Here is an 18691-nt window from a genome sequence, read left to right on the forward strand (position 1 = left end):
GCTTTTGGGAAAGGGAAAGGAAGCTCTTCCAGAATCATAGTTGTTAGAACACCCTCCTCATGTTTATATATATGGAAACAGGTTTAGAGAGGTTACTTCACTTTGCCCAAGCTCTTAAGCCAGTAGCTGGCAGAGAAAGTACTGGAATTGTCTTCTTTTGACTCGATTCAATGCCTTTACCATACCATGTGATCTCAAAAAAAAAAAAAAATCCAGATGCTCAGGATAAAATAGTTACTCATGGGGAACGAGCTTTGCAAACCTTAAAATTACCACGCATGTGAAAGTTGCTATTCTTTGCTTTGCTTCACTGAAGTGTGGCAGGTGGTTCAGGGGTGGCTTACGATGTTGCACATCATAACAGCACGCGATGTGTAGCCGAGATGCAGCTCCAACTCCTCCTGAGCAGCTATAAATGAATTTTTACTTTATTACAGTAGCTCACAGTGGGTCACGGCATCAACACCAACAGGCGGGTTGTGGGAGTAGAAACTGAAGCCGCAAACCATCCACATAGAAGCAGAAGTCCTTCCAGCACGAAGCTAGGCCTACGCCCCGGACACGCGGACACGCCCCTAGGCCACGCCCCCATGACCAGCCCATTTCAGTGTGAGAAAATGGGAACCGTCTTCCTGACTGGCCCGGGCTTTGCGCCGGCATAAACCTTCGGGCGTGGCTCCTCTCGGATTGACAGGATCATAGACCAATCACGCTCAGCGACCCATTTCCTACTTTTTTCCTCCTTCCCACTTTCGCCGGTTGGGAGGGGCTTTTCCCCTCCCTCCTCAGTGAGTGACAGTTCTTAGCCCCCCCACCCTCCGACGCTGTTGCGTAATCCTGCGTCCAGGTCCCGCCCTTGGGAAAGGGGGCGGGTTTGATTGGCAGGAGGGTGGGCCAGCCATCCCAAGACTCCCGGAAGATCGATCTTGACGGGCAGGTGCGGAAACCACTTAACAATCAAAGCTTAGGCGGAAGTGTGGGGCTTTTTACAGAGTGGGGTGGAGTCAAATTCTGAGGTGGGGTGGGGAAAGAAGGCAGGCGGAGCGGAGGGGGCGGGCCGAGCGCTGCGGCCAGAGATGGTGTCGGGCTGCTGCGGCGCTCGGCGGCGGAGGACACGGCACTGAGGCATTGGGGGCCAGGCTGGGGCCAGCCGCCGGTTCGTCCGGTAAGCACAACCCCACACAAAGTGGGAACAACGACCACTGGGAGTCCCTCTTTCCCTTCCCCCCATAACTGCTGTTCTCTCTTACCCCGCTGGCCGTCCCTGGCACTGCCCCCTCCGTACGGACGGCGGCCGTGCAGGGACACGGGGGCGGGGCCGCCGCCGGGGCTGGGGGCACCTGTCGGCGCTTCGCTCTCTACCCTTCCTTTTCTTCCCGGGCACCTGCTCTGGAGACCTCGGCTCACCCCGGCGCGGGGGTCCCAGTGCTCCCAGGCCCTAGGGAGGGCGCGGCACCTGAGAGGCCCGGGTGCCAGTGTCCCTGTGAGCCCGAGGGGGTCCTGGGCCCAGGGAGCGCCTGGAACGGGGCCAGCCCTTCGAATCCAGGAGCGCCGGGAGAGGGGAGCTTCCCCCGGGACAGAGGGAGGCAGCCTGGGCTGCTGCCCCGGGAACGGTGAAGGCCCTGCAGTTCCCCGCAGTGGGAGGCCGGCCTGAGGAGGCTGGCGTTGGATGGCTCGGGAGGGGTTAAGTCAGGTCCGAGTTGGTCGGCGTGTGTCTTTGCTCCTCCTTGGCTTTCTTGCTAGCTCAGTGGGATTTTTTATTTCTTGGTTTCGTTATATCCTTCTTGCTTGTGTGTCTCTGCCCTTTCTCCTTGGGGTTGAAACATCTCTAGGGATGTTTTCCCAGCAAGAGTTTTCCTTTATGCTGTTTCATCCTCTCTGGGATTTGACGTAGTATGGAGCCTTTGCCCTATCCAGGGTCTGGCTTAATTTTTTTCTCCTGATTTCGGTGAATGAATTGTACTCTTCCTTCCCCATCCCCCTCAGACCACATGATTAGGTAGTTTACAAAAGATACACAGTAATTTATGATGCCCTTGTTCACTGGCTCATACCATCTAGTTAAAGTTGGAAGACAAGAATGCATTCATTAGCTTGCAACATTACAGGTTTAGCTAGATTTTTTACATACAGAGAAACAGTTTCCACCCCATGCTGTTAATATCCCTTAGAGAAAATGCCAGAGGTTTGCTTCTGGGCAAAACTAGAGTGGCTGTAAACAACGCCATTTCTGACAACCCATATTGCTGGGGTTTTGTTTTTATTTCTTTTGAATCCAGCAGATGTTTATTAAAACTTCGAGTTACAAAGATTTTTAAAATGGCACACTCAAGGAGTTTACGTTCTTTTTTTTTTTTTTTGCTTTTTGCCTTTTTTTTGGAGGGGGGAAGGTAGGGCAATTGGGTTAAGTGACTTGCCCAAGGTCACACAGCTAGTTTTGTGTTGTGTCTGAGGCCGGATTTGAGCTCAGGTCTTCCTGACTCCAGGGCCAGTGCTCTATTTACTTCGACACCTAGTCGCCCCTGGAGTTTATATTCTACCAAGGAGAAGAGGCAGTCTGGTTTAGTAGTTAGAGAACTGGCTTAGATGTCCTGCAACTGACATACTGCCCATGTTACTTAACCTCCCAGTGTCCCCAGGCAACTAAATCTAGAGTTGCAAAGAAAGATGTTGATCTGTTTGATGTCACAGGTTAGGACCATTAAAAAAAAAGACAATGTGGACACTGAAGGTCTTTTAAGGAGGGAGAGAAGAGGACTCAATTATAGAAGTCGGCATGGAAGAGGTGACACGAACTAAATCTTGATGATAGTGATTCTGAGAGGCTTGGATGAGACAGTAGAGTATATTCTAGGCACAGGAGTGGGAAATTCCATGTCAAGTGTAAGGAATAACTACATTCCAGTGCGACTGGAATGTAGAGAACATGGCCCTTTGCCATTTGAAAAATAATTTTTAAAAAGTTACTTTGAGAAATGTATCAAGTTCCAAGGAACTGTGTATTTTCACAGGAGGTTACAGTTTTTATTTTGCATATTCAAGGTCATCACATAAGATAGGCCAAGATAGAGAGCCTTTCTCAACCTCTTAATAAAGGGGACGCTCAGATTTATTTTCATGACCAATTAAAATATTTCAAGCAAAAGTGATTGATACTTTTTTCTTGATCTTTTGAATTTAATTGTTACTAAAAACTCTCCCTTTTTTTATTACCATCTTATTGCAACTTTCATCAAAGGATGAGAAATATAAGTTTTCCAGGTGCTTTGGTTACTAACTGCAAGTGGCAAATGGTTGGCATGGTGGACAAAGTGCTGGACTTGGAATTTGAATCTTTCCTCCAACATTAATAGTTACGTGACCTCGAGTGAGTCACCTAACCTCTTCTCAACCTTAGTTTCCTTATCTGTAAAATGAGAATAAAAATAGCACTTACCTCACAGAGTTGTTGTGAACATCAAATGAGATGCCATGTAAACTGCTTTATAAACTTTTGGGTACCTTTTATTATAGTACTTTTTATAACTGAAAAAAGATAAAGTTAAAAAGCTGTCTTCCATGCTTTGTAGAATAGTATTATAGCAGGAGCACTGGACTGGGGATACAGTAGACCCGGGTTCTAGATTCAGTGCTATTGACTTAGTTTTAGGACCTTAAAAGCAATTTAGTTCAGATTCAGCAAATATCAAGCACCTAATGTGTGCTAGACACTCTGCTAGGAACTGGGGCTACAAAGATGGAAGTCATTCAGACCCTATACTCAAGGAAAAAAGGGGAGTAAAGAAAAGTCACTTCCTTTCTCTGGGCCTCAATTTCCTCCTCTGTAAAATGAGGGGGGGGGTAACTATGGTTCCCAGGATTCTTTTCTTTTTGCGTAATTCTAGAATCATCAAATACGTTATTTTTCAAGGGTATATTGAAAACATAGCTTTGAAATGGAATACATGTGAATTACTGGGAGGCATGCAGTAGCAGACATAGATCCATTTGGTCAGTGCCTTTGGGTCAGGGAAAGCAGATGTAAATGCTGCTTATTTCACAGAATCTTAAAGAGTTTGGCTTATCCATTTCAAGCTGTACTTGGACAGGAATCTCGACCTTCACAAAAGATCCCTAACATGTGGTCATCCATCCTTTGCTTGAAAACTTCAGAGATAGTAAGATCAAGGATAAAGCAGGGATCTCCATTATCACCATTATGTTAGCTATAGCAATAAGATCAGAAAAAAAGAAAACTAGAAGGAATAAGCATAGACACAAAGAAGAAACAAAACTATCACTTTTTGCAAATGATATGATGATTTAGAAAATCCTAAAGAGTCAACTAAAAAACTAACTGAAGCACTTAACATCATCTGCAAAGTTGGAGGATATAAAATAAACCCACACATATCATTTGCATTGCTGTAAATGAAGAGTTCAGAGATTTAAACTCTACTACTTCTGAGGCACTTTATTCCAGTACTGGACTCCAAGTATTAGGAAGTTTTTCCTTACATCTTTCTCTCTGGAACTTTACCTTTTGTTTCCAGTTTTTCTTCTCAGTAAACATCTCCAGTTTGATATGGTAAATTTATAATACCCTGCCATCCTTGGTACCTCGTGCCTTTTTTGTATAACTTGGAAAGCACTCATTAGATTTTGAGCTTGTTGAGGGCAGGGACTATGTTTTTCCCTTTCTTTGTACTCACAGTGCTTATCACAGTGTCTGATATATAGGGGGTTAGTAAATGTTTATTGACTGGTGATGGTACATAATTTTTTTTTTATGTCCTGTGTATCCACTGTTAAAAGAGTGAAAAGAGGTTATGTTACTTTTTGGATATAATCCAATATATTAGGAGAACTGAGACTTTAACTCCCAGGATTATTACACTTCTGTGATTTCATTATTGGATTTAATTACCTCTCAGAAAACCACATAGCTAAGGGTTGTTTGCTCTCTACAGATGGGAATGTCAGGAATTTTTACATAAATGTGTGTGTATATATGTGCGTACACACACACACAAACAGTTTTAAAGGAAGCATTTGATCTTTTAATTACATTCATTTAGTGGCTAAATGTAACCCTACTGCTAGTGCCAAATTACTAATTTTATGCAGTATAACCTAAGCAATGCTGAGGTCCTTGTAGCCTGCCAACAAATGTTTGAATGTTGACTATATTTTAGGTGCTGTGGATGACACAGAAAGAGTTTATCATTTTTGCATTCAACAAACTTATAGGTGGGGAGACATCAGCTATTACTAAGTGCAGATATTGGCTGGCATAATTATTTACAAAGCCTAGATTTTTACTGATTTAGTAAAACATTGCCCATGTTGATTTGAGTTTTACACACTTTTAACAGTAATTAGTTTGAATGAATTCCTACCTAGACCTCACTAATCAGGATTAGAAAGAGCACCAAAGTACACGAAAATGAAGAAGTCTGTTCTAATATTCAGCTTGGCTTCTCGTCACTCTCCTCTTCCTTTGTATTTTTAGTAAATGACCTGCTGACTTAATATCCCTTGAGACAGCATGTTGTTTTCCTATCTGCTACTTGGAACATTCATTGGAAGAGTAATGCTTCTGCTGCTTTTGTTAGTAAAATCAGATGATATTTGTATTGTTCTATCTTAATTGTAACTAGTCTCAAACCCAACATTTTTAGTTAATTCACATTCCTTAAGTGACTGTCTGAAAAGTTTTCATATCTTCAGGAGATGTGCAATCATGTTGTTGAAATGGTAGTGTGAAGAATATAAAGTCAAGTGGTCAAGGATTTTGTGGTGTTTTGAAAGGATCACTGTACCTGAACAGGAGACTTGGATTCAGATCTGAGCACATCATTTATTAGTTGTGTACTCTTAGAAGCTTCCATTTCCTTATCTGTAAAATAATGATATTTGCACTACTTAACTTCCATGGGGTGCTTATGAAGAGCGCAATTTCAAACCTTAAAGTGATATGTAAATGTGAATACTTATTACTACCCTCTGAATACACATCTCTCTGAATGGAAACATTTAGAAATGATATGGCCCACATTTAACAAATGTTTGAATAATAAGAATAATGCAGTGTATCAGGCGACTTGTGCCGAAATTACATGGCTGTACTAAATTTAGCTTTTGTAGCTTTATAACAAACTAAAATATACATATTTCTGTGTGTCTAGCACAAAAGCTGAAATGGTGCCACAGTAGCACTACATACATTGTGACGCAGTCTCCCTAGAGAAAACTGTTTTGAAAAATGAATGAATGGATAGGATAGGGAGAGATTGGGGCCAGCAGTGATTGGGGGCAGGATTTTTAACAGATTAAAGAAAAATGACAAAAAAATCATGTTTTACAAACTGATTTTGAGTGGGGAAAAATTTTATTTTTTTATTTGAATTAAGTACTCATTTTTTTCCATTTCAGAGTTCTTGACTATTTCAGAAATCTTTAACATCCATATTGATGTCTTTTTCTTTATCCTTTTTAAAGGTGGAAAGTGAAATCTTGAGGGCTTGACAGTTTGGTGACAGAGGATTTAATTTTTTTGCTTGGAATACACGTTATGAACCCTTTCTGGAGCATGTCTACAGGTTCTGCACGCAAGGTAAATGTACTAATTTATTATCTGAGAACTGTACTAGACTGTACCATCATAAAAAAACAAAACTACCCTTTAAGAGTTGTATGAAAAAGTTGTATTGGGGAAATCTTGGAGTAATAACTAAATGTGATTATAAATGTATCTTACAGAGAAAAAATTGGTGTCACAATTTTAAGAATGTTACCTATCTAATTCATATCTACTACAAAAAATGGATTTTAGGTAACAACTTGGTAGCTACCCCCCAGCTGAACTGAAATCCATTCATTGCACATATTTGAGCAGTGTGTGTGTGTGTCTGTGTGTGTGTCTGTGTGTGTGTGTAGGATTTCAGTGCAACTTTAGGGAATCTCAAGGAAAGACCAGTCTGGTAGATTCTGTCATACTTCATTTAGAATTGAAGACTCCTGTAAAATTTGAGACCTCACTCATTCCCTCTTGTTCAATACAATGAACTTCAATAATGAGGGAGGAGTTTAACTTTGTCCAAAGTGCAGTTTTTGGTGGTACCTGACCCAAGGAAGCTCTGGGCTCGATAGTTTAGTCACCATGACTCATTTAGGCCTTTGTCTTTGACTAAGGGTGACAGTTATCCTGGTGATACTCAAAATGTGGAAACCTATCCATTAGGAACAGGATCAAATTCAGACTCAGGCAAGTGAGAAATTAACTTCACTCTTTTGTCTCTAACATGAGTGCCCAACATCATCAGGTGGTAACTAATTTCAGTCATTCCAAACTACTTACCTAGTGTTCAGTTTCTTATTTGCCTTTTAGTACCATCTGACTACAGGAGAAGTCCTCTGGATTTTGAATGGTGGTAGAATATAAATGTTTAGTAATAGCTTACATATATATTACACCTACTAAAAGTATGGGGAAAATATGACAATCATTTATACTGAGGTTGCCTATAATTTTAAATCATCTTTTATCTTCATTTTTGAAAATGTCATTGCAATTATAGTCAGTCTTGCAGGTATAGTGGTTTTTAAAGGACAGAGGGAGGAGGAAGTGAAGAAAGTTTTTTTAATGTAATTTCAAATTATTTTTACTGTAAACAACCTGCTTGCTCACAGATGTCTCAAATGTTTTTGATTATAGTCTTAAAATTTTGTGAAAGCCCAATCCTAACTTTTAGATCATAAAACTAAAATTGTATATCTGAGAAATCATATATATTATAGTCATTCTACTAAATGTTCTCAAACTGTCTCTTATAGCGATCTGATGGTGAAGAGAAGACAGTGACTGGGGACCTGAAAATTAGTCCGCCACGAACTGCTCCAAAGAAACAGTTGCCTTCTATTCCTAAAAATGCTCTGCCGATAACTAAGCCTACATCTCCTGCCCCTGCAGCACAGTCAACAAATGGCACACATGCCTCTTATGGACCATTCTACTTGGAATATTCCCTTCTTGCCGAATTGTATGTTCTTCACAAACTATTGGATTAAATTCTGAAGGGGGCCCAAAAGTAAATAATGAAGATTGTTTTGGGAAAGTTTCAGAATATAGTTCTCATAAAGCCTTTAACATCTTTTCTATATAATTCTGAATGTGTGCTTGAAACTTTACTGCCAGTCATGTGATAATATCCTTTTAGCTAAGAAGCGTGTGTTATGTTACCTGCGTAGACTCTATGAAATGTAATTTTTCCTAGTTGATCTTGTGTGTCACTGGAAAATGAGATTTAGAAAAGTTGTTAATTTTCTAGTTGTTGCTAATGGGGCAGAAATTCTGCCTTTAGCATGCCTTTGTATTGGGCTTTTAAGACAGGATTCAAGTTATTCAGTGTTCACATAGGAGATTTGTGTGAAGGACATAATAGCTTTCTTTCAGCCTATAATCTAATGAAGCAGCTTATTTTGGAAGAGGGGGGAAACTAGAGGATCAGTGGAAAGTGTGTTGAACTTACAATCATAGGACCCAGGGTTTTTTCTTACTACTTGTAGGACCATAGGCAAGTGACTTTCTCTGGGGTCTCAATTTTTCCATTTCTAAAAATAAGGACTAGATAACTTAATTTCCCTTCCAGCTCTAGATCTGCAATCCTAAGGGAACCATGAGAGTTCATTCATTTATACTCATCGCTTAAAGAATCACTAAAACAACTTGTCAGTAATGTAATTCATTAATGTTTGAAATTTCACTGTAATTGTGATTGGGTGTGACTAAGTAATATTGGTCATTGTGGCTTTATAATCAGATTCTTGTTTCTTGAAGCTAGGCAGTGAGTTGAACAGGCATCTATTATGGTGACTACATCTCTGTTCTGTGCTAAGACGCAAGCAATCACTTGATCTGGCAAGCCTTGTGGCAGTTATGAGTGATCACTGTCCTTGTTGACATGCTTAGAAAATGAGCTATTTGATAAACACATTACTGCGAAATAGTTTTTATTAAATATAAGGTTGAAATTGAAAAAAAAATATATAGTAGGAGTAATAAAATAGGGGAAAGCAACTTAATCTCCCACTGAAACCCAAGAAATTAGCAGCTTAATCTTTTAAAAGACACTAGATATTGTTACTCTTCCCGGGGTCTGTCATGGTCCTGCATATACACAATACTTTAATTTAGTCACCAACATGTATTTCTTAAGCCCCCACTTTATGCCACATACTGTGCTGGATGCTAAGGATATAGGATACAAAGAATGAAACAAACCCTGCTCTTAGCTGCAGAAAAAAGAATGGTCAGCAAGGGGAAGTAAACCAGATCATGAATTTTCTTTTCCTTAGGTATGAATAGGCAGAGGTTCTTGAAGGCATATGTCTTTACTTTTTTTTTTAAATTATTTTTTAAAGGCTAGTATTTTACATATTCATGCATGAGCTTTTATGTTCATAGCAAGGCCCCTAGATTTCAGTTGTGTGAAGCTTTGGCATCTCATTTTGGTGAGCCCTTTGCAATACCCTATAGCACCTCTTCTCATCAAGCATGTTGCAAATTTAAAACTCACTTTTATTCCAATGCTGGTCTCTTGCTCCTCACTAAGTTTCAGGGCTGTGATGAGCTTTAAAATGTCATCTAAATAGGAGATATCAAGAAAATTCTTCAGTCTTTAAAAATAAATGTGAATTACTTGTTTGGGGATGTTCCTAGGTACATATGTAGCCTTATGTAGCCTTTTATGTTGAAACAAAGCAAGAGTTACTTAATTATAGTGTAACTATCCCAAATCTAATTGGTATTAGTATGTCCAGAATTTATTAATTTCTATTTTTTTTATTTTTTGAATTTATTCATTTTAACAAGTCTTTATTCCACACAACTCTTTGCAAGGTACTGGTTGATGCAAGGCACTTAGAAGGTTATGTTGTTTAGAGACACTTAAGGAATGACTGTGTAGCATTTTGGAGAGAGGCAGTGCCATTCATCAGTTAAACTCATTCTTTGTTTATTTCCATTCAGGAACTAATTTCTTAATCTGAAGTCTTTTTCTAGTTCATGCTGCTCCCAGTGATGTTCATTTATTTTGTTTCTCCCATTTGGGAGGTAGACCAGTTAGCTGGGCACTGAGACCTTTGTGTTCTCCTGGTTATGCAAAAGCAATATTTACATGCTAACCTAGGAGTTTGTTTCCCCTGTCTTCTGTATAGTTTGGCCTCAGTCACCACTATCATATTGGCACTGGCTACCCTATGTTAGTAATTGCCTGGTGTGCTCCCCTAGCTGATAAATGACTGTGAGGTTGTCGTCTGTAAATGCAGTTTGCATTCATGTAAATTAACATTTCCATCTAATGCTTCCATTCCAGCACATTGGTTGTGAAGCAGAAGTTGCCTGGTGTCTATGTGCAGCCATCTTACCGCTCTGCATTAAGTAAGATATAAATTCTTTCTTCTCATTTTCAATAGTCACTTTTTTTATACAAATTTAAGACATCTTTTTCTTTGATAGTGTGGTTTGGAGTAATATTCATACGGCATGGACTTTATCAAGATGGAGTATTTAAGTTTACAGTTTATATCCCAGATAACTACCCAGATGGTGATTGTCCAGTAAGTAGTATGAAGCTTAGTCTCTACCAATCCATGTTGTTGCTTGGTTTGTAGACTTTACTGAGGGCTAAGTATTTACTTCCTGACTTAGTACTTAATGCTTCTTCAGTTTTCTAAAAAGCTTTTATCTTCTCAATTGTATCCCTAAGTGGCATTTACTTTGTTATATCATGACTTCAATTATTTGAAAAGGAATTAGACTTATTCTGCTGGTTTCAGGGGACCAAGGTAAGAGTAATGATTGAGTAGTTGCAGATAGGCAGATTTAGGCACGATGTAAGGGAAAATTTCCTTAAAAGTAGATTTGCCCAAAAATGTTGGGTAGAGCTTCCACCTTATTCCTTACTTGAAGTCTGACAACTTATTGCATGTATTGTAGAAAAGAGTATTGTTCAGGTACCAGTTGGACTAGATGACCTTTGAGGTCACTTCCAATTCTGAGGTTCTCTCAGCTTAGTGTATTCCTCTAACTTGGATATACTATAGTAGGACATTTACTATGTGATGGGAAGAATTGTGTTTCACTAAAATGGCTTTCTTTTTATAGTGATTTTTCCTAAACTTCTCAGTCCTCATCTTAAAAGAAAAACATTAAAAGTAATGGTGTCCCATATTCACATTGTCAGCTCAAGTCTTCTTCTTATTTATTCTTCTATGTTTTTTTATCTTCCTGGTCTGATAAATATTAATGTTTTAATTTGTGCCATTTTTCTTTAAATCTAGCGTTTGGTGTTTGATATCCCCGTCTTCCACCCACTAGTTGATCCCATCTCAGGTGAATTGGATGTGAAGAGAGCATTTGCAAAATGGAGGTTAGTACTTTCTTTTTTAATGACAGAATATTGCATGAGAAAGCATTGGTGTAATAACTTCCCATTCCTCTTTTAGGAGGAACCATAATCACATTTGGCAAGTACTGATGTATGCACGACGAGTTTTCTACAAGATTGATACAACTACCCCTTTGAACCCTGAGGCTGCAGTATTGTATGTAACCTTTTTAATGTTGTATGATGAAATTGAATGTTAAGCTATATTTACTGAGTTGAAATTTTTTTTTTCTAATTGTAGGTATGAAAAGGATGTTCAGCTTTTTAAAAGTAAGGTGGTCGACAGTGTCCAGCTATGCACCACTCATTTGTTTGATCAGCCTAAAATAGAAGATCCCTATGCAATTAGGTTAGTATGTGATGCAGATAAATGACATTTTATATTACTACATTGTCATGTCATTCTCATGTGATCCTAGGATAGCTGTCTACTTTAGGCACCTAGGTAGTGTAGTAGATATACTGAGTCAGAAAGATCTGAGTTCAGATCCAGGCTTAGACATGTACTAGCTGTGTGACCCTGGATAAGACATTTAACCTGTATCTCAGTTTCCTCACTTGTAAAATGGGGATAAGAGCACCTATCTCCAGGGATTGTTGGGACGATTAAGAGATAAAATATTTGTAAAGTTAAGAGCATAGTGTGAGCCACAAAGTTGCCTGTTACATGGTAGGCATCACATAAATGCTTATTCCTTTTTTTCCTTTCTGTTTCCTTCCCCCACTACTTTAAAAGCAGTTGTGGAATACTTTGGTATTTGTTCCTTTATTACTTTGTCCTTGGCATAGCAGGTGATGCTTAATCCCTGGTAGCTATAGGGTTCCCCCCCTTCCTGTGTGGGAAACCATATATTGTCATGTATTTTGAAAAAAAAACAAAACCTCATAAATCTGGTTTGGTTCCATGAATTTTAAAATTTTACCATTCTTTTAGTAAATGTAGTAAAAATTTACCATTCATTTAGTAAATTTAGTAAATACTAGTTCAACATTAATTATCTATGGTACCTTGCATATTTATAGGTATTCAGTTACTGATCTTGTCACGAAGTCAGGACCATCAGGGATTTTGTGAAGAGTTAGCATAAACTAAGAGATGGATAGTTTAACTCTTATTTGAAGACTTAGGCAGATCATTTCTTCTGTAGTCTCAATATATTACCTTTAAAATATGTGAGTTCATCCATGCTATTGTATTCTATGCCATACTAGATATTTTCATGAATTTTTCTTGACAAAATGGTAATTTTCTCTAACCTCAGACATCAGTCCTGTCTTTGTAGCCTTTCCAACTTGTTAGGACCTGCCACCGGCATAGTCTTCTAGAATCCAAGGTCAGCTCCATGTCTGTGCAGCATTAGGGTATAGTTTTGACATAATTTCAGCAATTACAAATAATGCTTTGCAATTAATGATTTTTCACTCATTAAAATTTCACATAAAGAGTCAGGTGATATTTGAGACATTATTTAATCTCTCTCCATTATACAGATAAGAAAACAGATGTCTAGGGAAGCCGACGTTGACTTAGTTGCATGGACCTAGTTAATGACAGTTATTTTGGTATTCTGTTATGTTCAACAAATAATTACACATCCTTATGTTCCTTAGATAGTAGTAGCTATAGATGTATAAAGGCACTGTAAATAAGTCCAACATTTAGAGTTATTTTCCAGAAATCTTATGTCCCTGAGGGAGGAAATGGTTTTAGAATATAAATATTCTAGCAAATGAATAACTGACATATAAGGCTTATTAAGCTAAGGAAATCAGAAGCCATGCATGTTTTTAAAGTCCTTGAATCTTCTTTCCCAAAGTTTTTCTCCATGGAATCCCTCTGTACATGATGATGCTAGAGAGAAGATGCTGACTCAGAAAGTAGGTAGAAGATTTAATGCCTAAAAATATTTTTTTCTAAGTTATTTGTAACCTGAGACTAGCTCAGGCTTTAATTTTACATTTTTCTTATTTTGAATAACTAGAAAATGAGATCCTACCTACATATCTTGGGGAAAAAAATGAAAAGCTATAGGCTTCTGTTTCTGCCTGCCTTTTCTGTAGTTTTTAATCTTGTTTTTTATTATGCCTAGAAGAAGCCAGAAGAACAGCATAGTAAAAACCTCCATGTCGCTGGCCTGTCGTGGGTAAAGCCTGGCTCAGTGCAACCTTTCAGTAAAGAGGAGAAAACAGTAACAACTTAAATGAATTTCTGAACATTGGTGCACCGAGCACTTTTCTGCTGGTGAAGGGAGAAGAGCAGGAAGCAATTTTTCTGCTGGACTCTGGACTAGTTAAGCTGACCAATGGCCGTGACTGTAAAGAGTAAAACTGCTCGAACAAAGACTGATTTTTGGTGTTTTACATATATATCTAGGTTCTAACAGAATTTTGGAAGACTTCTCTTTAAAGAATGCAATACTTCTGTTAGAAGTTTCTTTAGGGTGGTTATCTAGTTGAGTACTCCAAATTATTGGGGATTTTTGAAGGGGCTTTTTAAACTTATTTTTCTTCCCAAGAAAAAGCCTTTTTTAAAACCTAATTGGCTGAAAGATTAGCAGGAAATCTGATGCTGAAGGCAAGGTAAGCTGCATTCATTTTAACTAATATAGCAGACAGAGTTTAACACTATTTAATGATATTGAAATCAATGGTTTCAATTGTAAATATGCTAGAATGTGGAATTGTATATAGAGCTGGTTTAGTAACTCAGCACTTTTAAGTGAAAGATAAACTGAGACTGCTAGTCTTAGCCTACTGTCTTACTGATTTACAAGCTGATACTGTCACTGAAGCACACATTAGTCTGATGAAAGGAGACCAGAACACTATGATTTGTAGTTTTTAGGTGTGTTGTTTTCCCCAAAGCAAACTACAGTTGTATTTTTTTTAATGGTTAAATTAAATCTTTTGGGGACCTTTACATAAAAGTTTCCTGATGGAGTCAAAGGTATTTTAATGACACTGAGGTGCCCGCTCTGCTAGTGTGACTAATGTGTGTTCAGTAGTGACAAAATAAATTGGAAAAAAATTACTTTTTTCTCTTGTCATTTGTTTGTTATTATGTGGGGATAAATTAAACCCAAGGTATGTCCTGCCTTTTTCCCCAACAGAACTAAGAATCCAAAGATCAATTTATAAATGCTTTTATTGAAAAATACACTTGTAATATTTTCATACAAAATTACAGTAGCAATAGGTAAGCATCTTGACAATTTTATAAATATTTTTACAGACACGGTTCCATTTGAACAGTGTTAAAGTTCCATATTTCAGACCAGTATGAAGTTACTCAGTAACTTGTTTTATACTAATTCAATTTACAACTGAATTATATCTTCCTAATAGATTATTCAACTTTGAAACCGAACAGGAATGATTAATAAAGGTATATCATTCAACTGCTGTACGCATTTAATATTCCTTAATTTGTGTAAGCGCTAAAAGTTTGAACTAGTGAAAACCTACATTCTGAACTCGATCCAGTTTTTTTCGCCTGAAGGTATCAGGTATAGTGGCAGCATATTCAAAGCTATTTAGAAATTTCGAATTATAGCTGCAAGTTTTTCTGGGATAGCTACCTCCAAAGGCAAGAGATCATAATTTTTCTGATTAACCTCATAGGTCAACTTGATTTTGGACATTTTAAACTAATTTCTGAGATCAAGCAAAATTAGAGCTCCCCTACCTAAAAAAAAATGCTAAATTAATTCAAGCGCCCACAACTGTTAAACTTAACAGTTTTAAAACACTGCTTGTTTGTTTTTTTTTTTTAAATAAATACAAAAGGTCAGATTAAAAAGAATTTTTAATGTTTATCCTGGAGAAAGTCCCGTACTTAACGTTCACATTGTAGAAAGTGCCATTGCAAGTATACAGCAAAAAATAACTCATCTGGGTTATAAAATCATGCTTTTTACAGCCCTAAAGTGCCACATCTTATACAAGTTCACTTTCACACATTGCACAGATACATAAAATAATCACTGCAAAGTGCCCAAGAATTTTTAAAAGCCCACCACATACAGAGTTCTTAAGGGAAAAGGAGACATTAAATAATCCTCAATAGTATTTTTCCTTTCTGTCAATTTTCCCTTAAAGTTGCATAAATCCTCTATTCATGCAACAATTTACCCTAAAACTTTCAAATATGTACATGTTTGGGGTGATGCAGAGAGGAAGAATTTTTAAATGTAGCTTCCCTGATGCAGTATCTACTTATTAAAATTACTATTAAAAACACTCCTAAGAAGAATATTCTTTAGATAGGAGCAAGTTTACATAAAGGCTTCTCTGGAAATCTCTTATAAAGAATCAAAATAGGGAAGCTAAGCAGCCTTTCTCTGGGGACTGTGGCTGTGTAGACTTGAGGAAATAGCATTAGAAAGCTTCTTGGGTATGGCAGCTGAACTGAGCACATACTTTATAAGCAAAGTGTGAGAGATCTACAGTCTGCTGGGAAAAGAATCTCAGTTCTTTAAACAAAACTGGATGGTTTGGCTGGACTAGGCTAAGAGAGAGAGCCCCATACTTTGGCATATCTTAAATGTTGCTGCTGCGGTAGTTTTTGAAAAGACAGCTTCAGTACAAAGGACTAACCTTAATGGGTCCCTCTGTCATTAGCTACATCTTGTAGGCGTCGTAGTAAGGCAGTATGATTTTCTGGGCAAATCCTTTTAGCTGGTGATTCGCTTCCATCTTCTAAAAGAATGCCTCTCTTCTTTGTTGGAGTTTCCCCAGTTCTTATCATACTATTGATCTCTTTCAGCCTCTACATTAACAAAGAAGGTATTTAATGTGCTAATAATATCATAACTCTGTAAAATCAGATTATTCCTGGAAAAGGTTCAGTTAAAATCAGTGAGGAAAACCCCTCCACCAATTTAACCCTTTACAAATGGTAAACAAACATAGTAGGGAGGATACCAAGCCCACTAATTAAAGCTATTCTGGCTTTTAATCTACCTTTGAATAGGTTTCCATAGGAGAAAGAATTATGAAAGTGATTTAGGAAACTTTGGAATTGTGAAAGCCAGTCACAGAATTTGGTGGCAAAGGGGCACCTGAAAGGATTTAAAAATTGGAAAAGGACTCCAACTAAAGGGCAAAGAAGCTGGGTGGGGTTGTCAAGCTATAAAGCACAGTGAGAATTCCATAATTTACCACAGTAGTTAAACAGGGGATCTATTAGCAAGAACAATAAAAATTAAGGAACTTGTTCCCATCAAGTAGGGAGAAGAGGATAAAATTTTCAGCAGTGTACATAGTATTTTTATTTCTGTTCCAGTCAAATGGTTTTATATATTCAAAAATTCATGTTGGTCTCCCTCCTAGAAGTGAAGGTGGTAGAGTAAGGTGGTCAAGGACCTCCTCTCTGGGTCAAGGAGAATTGACATGTTCCTGAATAAAATAGACAGAGGGCTCCAGTCCAGTTAATTAAAGAATCCTGACCAATAGGTGAAAGACTGTCACATACGGAAGGAGGATCACTGAATACCAAGTCCTAGGGAAAAGAAGGCTCTTCCCTGGAAAGCACTGGATACTTTGAAGAAGCAGCCGTTTGTCCCTGAAGAAATGATAATACGGAACCACATGCTGTCAGGAGAGGGACTCTTAAGAGTGGGAGGAGGAAGGCAAGTAGTAGCAGTTGGTATGGTGACTCCTTGCTGAGAATGCTGAAGTGGCTGACTGCCAACCTGATAACACCATAAGAGTGTGTGCTGTTTTCCCAAGGCACACTGGCAAGATGTGATAGATTTCTAGGACTTATAAAATCAGATGACTACCACCCCACCTCTAGGGTACCACCTCACAGGGTGCTCAAATGGAAGTACCAGAGAGTGTAGAAAGTATGATTAAATATGCTAAATACTTGAGCATGCAACTGAAGACCTTGGGGACATAGGTGGTATTGCCATCACTACTATCCACAAAAGGCAAGAGATGGCGAATAAGAGGCAAATCTAGAAAGTGCATAACACTATGCACTTTGGTTTGAGAACAAGGTGTAGATTCCTGAAACAGCAATGACTGATGCTTGGACTAGGGCTGACCACACCTAATAATCAGGGGTGCTAAGAACATATTTGCCTCATGTCTCGAAACTCTAATCAAAAGGATATTTAAATGAAAGGGAAGGGGGATGCAAACAACTGCCAATGTATGCCCACCAATATATGGAGTGGAAGTAGCCACAATGTAAGAAGAATGGCAGTAGACACACCCAGAAGTTCATGAGACAAAAATCCAAAGAAAGGTGCCAGTTAAAAACAGTGCTAATTTTAGCTGTCTATAAAAAGTACACATAAATACAGATAAAAAAGCAACATGAAGTACAGATTCTAATATAGAGGCAAATTTGGCCTTACACATATCTGAGATTTGGCATATTGTGACCCTTGACTAAAATAATTATGAAAGGATATGCTTTAATCAAAAGGAACAGAATGGGGAAGGGGTGGTGAAGAGTTAAGAAAAATTTCATGAGGAAACCGTGTGACTATCAACAGAGACAGATACGAGTATGTCACAGCAGGATGCCTCGTACTGCCTTTGTAGAAAGATGCAGTAACTGAGGAGTTTGGGAAGCCTAGCACAAGAATGAGGGGGCTTTCAATTTTCCAGATAGTGGAGCAAGTTAATAATTTTGCAAAGGAGTTTAATTTCAACTTGGAAAGTGGTCTCTGGTGAAGTGTCCCAGGTATCTGTACTTGGGCCTGTGTTTAACAGTTTTATCAATGATTTGGATGGTTGTAGCTACTATGCTTATTACCCCTGGAAAGGCTGGCTAGATTACAACATTTAAATCAAAGGGAACATTGTAAAGTCTTATACTTGGTTTCAAAAAAATCATCCTCACAAATACAAGATAGGGAAGGCATAGTTATATAGTTCATACAGAAAAGATCTGAGTGACTTAGTGGACTACAAAATCAACAAATCACCTCTGTGATATGGCAGCCAAGAAAGCAAACTGTCTTAGGCTGTACTAAGCAAGACAATGTTGAGTGCTGGGGAAGTGATGGTCCCACTGTGCTCTGCCCTAAGCAGGCCACACTTAGAAGACCACATTCAGTCTGAGTATTGCATTTTAAGGCATAAAGCATCCACAGCAAGAGTTATATAGCTCTTTGAAAGTCTGATGAAACCTGGACATTCAGAATAATGTTTTGAAAGGCATAAAAGATACAGGATTACAATGGAAGACAAGTATACTGAAAATATAGTTCTCAAAACTTTTTTTTTTTAAGTTCACAAAACATTTT

The 18691-nt window shown here is 38.4% G+C and overlaps 2 protein-coding genes across 6 annotated transcripts in view; one reads left to right on the forward strand and one right to left on the reverse strand.

Moving 5' to 3' along the window:
• Positions 1-1013: 1013 nt before the first annotated feature.
• On the forward strand, positions 1014-14460 carry AKTIP (AKT interacting protein). 5 transcript variants are annotated; one of them, XM_069082485.1, is made up of 10 exons: positions 1014-1165; positions 6481-6595; positions 7816-8021; positions 10356-10420; positions 10499-10599; positions 11323-11411; positions 11488-11586; positions 11671-11778; positions 13247-13307; positions 13523-14460. In XM_069082485.1, exons 2-10 carry the CDS (start codon positions 6554-6556, stop codon positions 13628-13630), a joined length of 879 nt encoding a protein of 292 aa, XP_068938586.1. In that variant the 5' UTR covers positions 1014-1165; positions 6481-6553; the 3' UTR covers positions 13631-14460. The 5 variants fall into 5 exon arrangements, with proteins under 5 accessions (XP_068938586.1, XP_068938587.1, XP_068938588.1 ...); XM_069082483.1 differs by having other exon boundaries at positions 1015-1165; positions 13520-14460; XM_069082484.1 differs by lacking the exon at positions 1014-1165 and adding an exon at positions 1675-1693 and having other exon boundaries at positions 13520-14460.
• A 96-nt stretch (positions 14461-14556) lies between these two features.
• RBL2 (RB transcriptional corepressor like 2) overlaps positions 14557-18691 on the reverse strand; it is a 41696-nt gene continuing 37561 nt past the window's right edge. The window contains exon 22 of the mRNA XM_069082475.1: positions 14557-16197. Within this exon, the coding sequence (XP_068938576.1) occupies positions 16027-16197 (171 nt within the window). The 3' untranslated portion in view covers positions 14557-16026. The remainder of the gene's footprint in view (positions 16198-18691) is intronic.

This window comes from Petaurus breviceps, unplaced genomic scaffold (genome assembly GCF_028583685.1).
Source record: "Petaurus breviceps papuanus isolate PSGF00001 unplaced genomic scaffold, PetGlider_PUasm1.0 171, whole genome shotgun sequence".
Lineage (NCBI taxonomy): Eukaryota > Metazoa > Chordata > Mammalia > Diprotodontia > Petauridae > Petaurus > Petaurus breviceps.

Coding starts and splice junctions, on each gene's coding strand:
- AKTIP (XM_069082483.1), top strand. CDS start 6,554: ATGAACCCTTTCTGGAGCATGTCTACAGGTTCTGCACGCAAG. Junction 10,421..10,498: donor ATCTTACCGCTCTGCATTAA/GTAAGATATAAA, acceptor TTTCTTTGATAG/TGTGGTTTGGAGTAATATTC. Junction 10,600..11,322: donor ACCCAGATGGTGATTGTCCA/GTAAGTAGTATG, acceptor CTTTAAATCTAG/CGTTTGGTGTTTGATATCCC.